Raw genomic sequence first — 6,748 nt, forward strand, 5'->3', positions numbered from 1 at the left:
GGGGCGGAGGAGCAGAGGACCTCTTCCCCGGCCCCTCCCATCCTCCCTTCCCCCAATCCCCGCCCCTACCCCCTTCCCCAGGCACCTGCAGCAGCATACGGAGCCTGGTTATACGCTGGAAAGGCAGCAGCAGGAAGGATGGCAAGGGCAGCCGCTCGCATTTCGGGAGGCTCTGCAGGCGCCTCAGCTCCGCGGAGAAGCGCACGTTCGTGTCCCTGCAAAAGCAGGACACCTCCAGGCCCTGGCCCCGAACCCGGCTTCCCAGCTTCCTCTCCCACGCATGCATGGCCCCGCTTTCCACCTCCCGCACGCTCACATAAGGCGGCTGTAGGTCTCCTCCTGGTATTGCTGGTTCCGCACGTAATCCACGTACACAGAGAAGGGACCCACGGCATGGTCGTGCACCACGTCACAAAGGTCGCTGATGTGGGGGGAAGAGCGCACACGGGACAGGAGTGTCCCTAGAAACCTGAAGGGGAGGGGGCAGAGAGCCAAGTCTACCTGAGTTTGCACAAGAGCTGGGCACTAAGCGGGCGTGAGGAAGGGAAGACCTGGGACAAGCAGAAAGCTAAGGGAGTGCTCAGCCGCCCGAGGCCTGCTGTGGCTGCAGGAACAGGACCCCACTGACCGCTCGCTGACTCCCTGGACACGCTGCACGTTGGAGAAGAGGGTGTGGTGGTCCCGGGGGGTGAGCGTGTCCCGGAGAGCCTGGCTCAGCACAAAGGTGTCTGTCAGCAGCCGCAGCGAGCGCAGGTAGGAGGCCTCCGATGTCACCACCTCGAACAGGCTCTGAGGAGGCAGAGCTGGGCCGTAGTGCAAAGCCCAGCTCCCAGGTCCCACCCCCCCCCATCCCCTGCGCCAGCGCTGCCCGAGCCCAGGCATGCCCACCTCCTGCATGCGCCTCTCTTGGGCGCTCAGTGTGTCCAGGAGGCCGCTGGCTCGGACGGCTGGAAGCTCCTGCCACAGTGTGTTGCGAGGTCCAGGGGGCCGTGCAAAGGTGGGACCTTCGCCGGGGGTTGTGGGGGAGGGACACCCATCCTCGCTGACCCCCCAGAGCTCCTCAGACAGCACAGCTGCTCGATAGTTCTGGTATAGGGGCTCTGCAGAGCATACAGAGCACATCAGGAAAAGCCAGCACCCCAGGACCCTTCCCCTGCAGCTTGCTGGTCACAGCAGGGACCCCCACATCTGGAGGCCCTCACCATCCTGCAGGGGCAGCTCCCAGTTCTGTTCCTTCAGCTCCTCCAATCCCTCCTTGTCTCTGTGGAGAGAAAGGGATGGAGTGCCTCAGAGCTCCCACTGGGACACCCCTGGGGATGGGGGGTAGTTGCTATTCACACGTTAGTGTAAAGCCTCTCTCTCAGCTGTTTCAGGATGAACCATTGTCTGAGATACCCTGTTTGTGCCTCAGGGACACTCCATGTGATCAACCTAAGCTCGCACCCCCCTGCTCTGTCCCATGCAACCGAGCAACCCGCCCAGGAGAATTCATGCCAGCTGGGGGTCCTGAATCTAAAATGAATGACAAGCCCAAAGGACACACAAGAGATGTTCCCGGTGCCAGACAGATTTGTGGACGGTGGCTGCAGAGGGAGGCTGGAGGTGGGGGACCGTCAAACGGACCCCCAAGACCACCCTCAGCACCCTGGTGAGGTCGCTGGTTGGCTTACCCCCGCCCACAGATGAGGACCCTGAGACTCGGAAAGTCGAAGTGACTTGTCTCAGGTCACACGGCAAGGGACAGAGTTGCTTGTCTCCTGAGCCCGAGATGTGCTTCGCCCCATATTGGGGCAGGGTGGGGGTTGAGCTCTGGGGTAGGGAGTAAGTGTGCAGGGGTTTGGTACCTGCCCTCCGTTGTTGCTGGAGGTGTGTTCTGAGGAGTTTCATCAGGATTGTCCTCTGGAGAGAGATTGCCCACAGTGAAGAGAACAGACCTCCATGTCCCCAGCCCAGGACCCCTGAGTCCAGACCCAGCAAAGACACTTAGTGGCAGAGGAACCAAAGCCCCCAGGGCCTGTTGAGGGTGGCAGTCTGGAGGCTTTTAGACCTCTCTACTTCGGCCCCTTCCCTTCCCAGCCCAGAAGCCCTCTCTCCCAGGCCCAGTACCTGTATGGATTCCATCTTCCGAGGGCGGATCAAGATCTGGCTGGGGCAGGTCCCCAGAGACGGTGGTGTCCTGCCTGACCCAAGTTGGTTTGGGGGCTTTGAGGGGCGGGAGGAGTTTGTGCTCAGCTGTGGAGCGGTAGGACGTAAGGACCACTGGGGGGAGACCGATGCTTGGAGGGCTGGGGCGAGAGCGGGAGGCCCTCAGTGGGGAGGCACGGCAGAAAGCCCTGGGGCCATCCTCATAGCTCCCCACAGGCACCCAGCGGAGCTCGAGGCCAGGCCGGCCTATGTGACAGACACAGGGGCAGCAAGGAGGGCAGGCCAGGCCAGCATCTGTGGGAGACACGGGTGTCCTAAGATGGAGGCCCTTGGGGCCTGGCCCCATGCTGCCCAGGCCCCCTCCCTCCCCTGAACCCGTCCGGCAGGGGGACACGGCGGTCTAGCCTCAAGTCTCTCTCTCCTCCACCTGCCTGTCTTCAGACCCCAGCAAATATGCAAACCAGATTTTCCAAACATGAAATCCATTTTTAAGATCGTAGCCTCTGAAAGCACCCAGTCTTAAAGCACCGAGATCAAAGAAGATGGGCTAGAAGGAGCCCACCCGGGGCCCCATGACACACTTACCCAGAGTGCCGTTCTCCTGGGATCCACTCCCAGCAAGGTTGCCCTGTGGAGCCTCTCTCTCCCCGTTCACATTTGCTGCCCCTTGGGGACCCGACTCTAGTGCCTCTGCAGCCTGGACCCTGCTTTCAGTTCCCCATTCAAACTTGCCAGCCAGTCTCCGCACAGTGCCCGGGGCTGAGGCAGAGCCGCCCTGGGTGGGGACCCCAGGCGTGGGGAGAAGGGGCAGAGTGTGTGAACCGGAGGGTTTGGGGGGTGGGATTGGAGACCGGGGAGCAGGTTCTGGGGTGACAGAGCGCCTGGATACGGGACTGGGTGTGCTAGAAGGCGAGTCTGGGGAAGTCTGGGAGTCAAGGCTGGCTTTAGAAGCTGATGGAGGCAGGAGGGCAGGGGGCTTGAGGGAGGAGGCAGGGGGGTCCCAGTGGATGGGTGTGCCCACTGGGGTTGGTGCATCATTGGAGGTGAGGGCAGGTTCTTGGGGAGATGAGCCGTTGTGGTGATCCCCTGGGGACTGGGCAGCCCTGGGTCGAGAAGGGGGGCGGGGGCGGATGATCCGAGGGGGCTTCTGGGTAGGGGGTGTTGCTGCAGGAAGAGACTGGGCTGACATCTCCCTCTGGGCTCTTCAAAAGAGTGGGGTGCTCTGCTGGAGTCATCCCCTGAGGAAGAGGGAGGGAGAAAGAGACCCTTAGTGCCCCCAGCCCGAGGGTAGACTGAGGCCTCCGAGCAGAAACTGTGAGCCAACAAAAAGGGCAGGATGTCAGGCTGGATGTCAGGCTGGTGTCTGCCCTCGGCTTCCTTCTCTTCTCGCTGTCTCCTGCCTTCACCGCTCACCTCTCCTTGCCTCCCCGCCTGCATTTCTGTTTTCTGGCTTCTGCTGCCAGAGTCAGGCCAGAGGAGACAGTGAGCCGGCTTGGGGGCGCCCAGTTAGAGACCCAGCGGGGGCCGGCGGGGGGGGGGGGGGGGACATGAGAACTGGAAATGTAAGGGACGTTGGGCTTGCCCTGTGGCCAGATGCATCTAGCTGTCGAGCTCTGTGTGTGTGCACGTGCGCGCGCGTGTGTGATCGCGTGTGCTGTGTGTGTGTGTGCGCGCGCGATCGTGTGCCATTTACACGGCTGCGGTGAGACACGCTGAGAGCGCACCGCTCTGAGCAGACAGGCGCCAGCGAGCGGAGGCTGCTGGGCGTGTGTGCGGGCAAGGTGGGGTGTGCCGCGGCGCCGTCTGTTGGGGAGGATGGGGGGGGGGGCCGGGGGGGGGGCTGGTAGCGCCTGGGCCGCCGTGTGCGCAGGCGCGCCGCGCGAGCCCTGGCCGTGAGGGATGCATCACTATTTCCCTGCCCCAGCCCGCCCTCCGCCCCCCATTTCCCAGTTCCTCTCTCCGGACTCTCCCTTTCCGGATTATTTTTAGTCTCCTTTTCCTGCCCTGAAGATTCCTGGAGCCTCTGACCCCAAGAGACCAGGAGGCCCCGGGCATGGTCTGTCCTGCCCTGTCCCCATCCCTGTCTGCCCCCCCACCCCGACCTACCCCCTCCAGTCTGGCCTGAGAGGCCCGGAGGCAGCCTGGGTCCTGCCAGGAGGCCGGGTGGGTGGGCAGGAGACCAGACAGAAGGTGAGGACCAGTGGGGCTGGGATACCCGCATCTGGGCTTCACCTCCTCCTGCGTGCAGGCGCAGGCGGCAGCAATCCTGAGCAGGCTGGGGGGGGGGAGGGGTTCAGGGCGGTGCCCCCAAACTCCGGAGAGGAGTCGGCAGGAGAGTCAGAGCCCTCCAAGACCCAGGCTGGGTTCGGGAGAAATGATGCCGGGTGGCAGCTGCGGGCCGGAGGCTGGAGTCTTACAGCTCAATGGCCTCTGTGTTCAGGCAGGAAGTTCCTTAGGTGGCCTGGCCAGTGGCCTCACTAGCCCTCCAGCTCCTCCCCAGCCTTGGCCCTCTCCAGGATCCCTCCCCACCCCCAGGTACCTGCGTTTACTTCCTTTCCCGCCCCCCACTCGGGCCTCTCGCAGGACCCAGGTACTCGGGCCCCACGCACTCACCCTTCAGTCCTGTCCCCTCTGTCACCTCCGAGGGCTGAGTGAGTAGGGGCAGGAAACAGGAATCGGATCCTCCTCCCAACCGGACAAGCCCCCCCCAAACCACACGGCACTCTACATGCGCACACTAGGGTCTGGAAGATGCGAGAGACCCAGGATCCCGAGGGTCCTGGGAAAGGCTGAACCTCAAGCCCAGAGGGTGGTCTCTGCTGTACCAACCATTCGGTTTGCCCTGCTGTGTAGACGGGGGTCTCTCAGGGGCTGCGGTGAGGACGCGGTAGCAGTAGCACAAGGCTGGGATGGCAGAAGGGCCCAGGGTCTAAACTTTTCTCTGTCAGCCACTCACACACCGACGGTGTTTGAGTCCCTCCACTACTGTCTGACCCTCTGTCCCGCACCTCACACCATAGCCTGTCCCTTTATTATTTTTTTTTTAAAGATTTTATTTATTTAACAGACAGAGATCACAAGTAGGTGGAGAGGCAGACAGAGAGAGAGAGAGAGGAGGAAGCAGGTTCCCTGCTGAGCAGAGAGCCTGATGTGGGGCTTGATCCCAGGACCCTGGGATCATGACCTGAGCCAAAGGCAGAGCTTTAACCCACTGAGCCACCCAAGCGCCCCTAGCCTGTCCCTTTAACTGCTAACCTGTCTCGCGGGGTGTGCCAGGCCATTATTCACACCAAGGCACCCCCATCCAGGATTCTGCCCCCTACCAGCTCTGCGATAGTGCCCCCTGAACTTACCTTTATCTTTCTGGAAGCAGTTTCTACTTTCAGCGGGTCCTGCCAACCCCTTGGAGCGAGGAGTGTGGGGCCCAGTCTCTGAATGTCTGTTCCTGTGTTTCTGGGGCGGGAACCGAGGGCCCAGATTGAGATCTCCACAGAGGAAGCCAGTTCCTCAGCCCCACCCGGCCATTGTGTCAGGCGTGTGTGCATGTGTGTATGGGGGGGGGGGCGGGCAGGGAAGCAGCGGGAGAGGGCCCAGGAGCTAGAGGAGAGCTGAGACCATCTCCTCCAGGTGGGTGCCGGACATTTGCTGGGACCCCTGCCTGCCCCCTGTTCTCAGTCTGCCTCTCTCTGGGTCCTAGGCGCTGACTCTGCCTCTCCCAGTGGGAGGCTTTGGTGTCCACGAGCACTGGACAGTCAGCACCGCTGGGGCTGGGTGGGCAGGGGACCCTCTCACCTCCAGTTTGCTCTGTGCTTAGGGAGCTGAGTCCAGAGGGCAGGGGGTGCGCCGTAAAAGCAGCTGAGGGGGTGGCAGGAGCCACACCCAAGCCTGGCTGCAGGTGACAGGGAGGAAGATACAAGGGCAGTTTTGAAATCCTGGGGCCTCAGCCCACGCCCAGGTGCGTCTCTTTCTAGATCTAGATCCATGCGTGCACACACACCCCCAAACAAAACACTGCAAAGAAAAGCCAGAAAACTGGGATAGAAATGTTCCCTTCCAAGTGAAAGGCAAATTTTTCTCAGTGATCGACCAGGCACTACAGGATCTACCCTCCACCCTGCCCTCTGCTTGCAGGGGAAGTGGGGTGGCCAGGGGCAGAGGGAGAGGGAGAAGCAGGCTCCCCACTGAGCAGGGAGCCTATGACCTGGTGCTCCATCCAAGTGATGTAGGAAAGACATTAGGATTCAAAGCGCACGGCCAAGAAAGAATTCTTGAGATGTCTTTGGTGCAAAAAGGTGATTTTATTAAAGCACAGGGACAGGTTCCGTGGGCAGGAAGAGCTGACTGGGGTCATTAGCCATGGCCCATTATATACTTCCAAGTCAAGAGGGGGCTAGGGAGAGTGTAAGTCTCTAAGAAATTTTGGAAGCAAGGTTTCCAGGACCTTGAGGGGGCTAGCTGTTGTTGGGAAAAGGTCATTTATTACTGTTTAATCAAACCTGAGTCATGAGACCCTTCAGAGGTAAATCTGTGGGTTAGAAGCTTGGGGGATGATTGCCAAAATGTATCTGGGGAGGGTGGTTAGAGATAAAGGAAGTTTCCAAAG

General features: G+C 61.1%; 1 protein-coding gene across 5 annotated transcripts in view; it reads right to left on the reverse strand.

Annotated features, from left to right (window-relative positions):
* ARHGEF15 (Rho guanine nucleotide exchange factor 15) overlaps positions 1 to 5,587 on the reverse strand; it is an 11,029-nt gene extending 5,442 nt beyond the window's left edge. For 4 of the 5 annotated variants that reach the window (XR_009400192.1, XR_009400193.1, XM_059378872.1 and 1 more), the window contains exons 1-9: positions 5,499 to 5,587; positions 2,731 to 3,383; positions 2,107 to 2,439; positions 1,845 to 1,899; positions 1,203 to 1,261; positions 889 to 1,100; positions 629 to 789; positions 317 to 469; positions 86 to 215 (exon numbers count right to left, since the gene is read on the reverse strand). Coding sequence is in view for 3 of the 5 variants with exons in the window: in XM_059378872.1 (XP_059234855.1) it covers positions 86 to 215; positions 317 to 469; positions 629 to 789; positions 889 to 1,100; positions 1,203 to 1,261; positions 1,845 to 1,899; positions 2,107 to 2,439; positions 2,731 to 3,334 (1,707 nt within the window). In the remaining 2 variants the exon portion in view is untranslated. Of the gene's footprint in view, positions 1 to 85; positions 216 to 316; positions 470 to 628; positions 790 to 888; positions 1,101 to 1,202; positions 1,262 to 1,844; positions 1,900 to 2,106; positions 2,440 to 2,730; positions 3,384 to 4,758; positions 4,802 to 5,498 lie in introns of those variants that run through there. The other variant, XM_059378873.1, reaches the window with a different exon arrangement.
* Positions 5,588 to 6,748: the final 1,161 nt, after the last annotated feature.

The sequence above is a fragment of the Mustela nigripes genome, chromosome 16 (assembly GCF_022355385.1).
Source record: "Mustela nigripes isolate SB6536 chromosome 16, MUSNIG.SB6536, whole genome shotgun sequence".
Taxonomy (NCBI): domain Eukaryota; kingdom Metazoa; phylum Chordata; class Mammalia; order Carnivora; family Mustelidae; genus Mustela; species Mustela nigripes.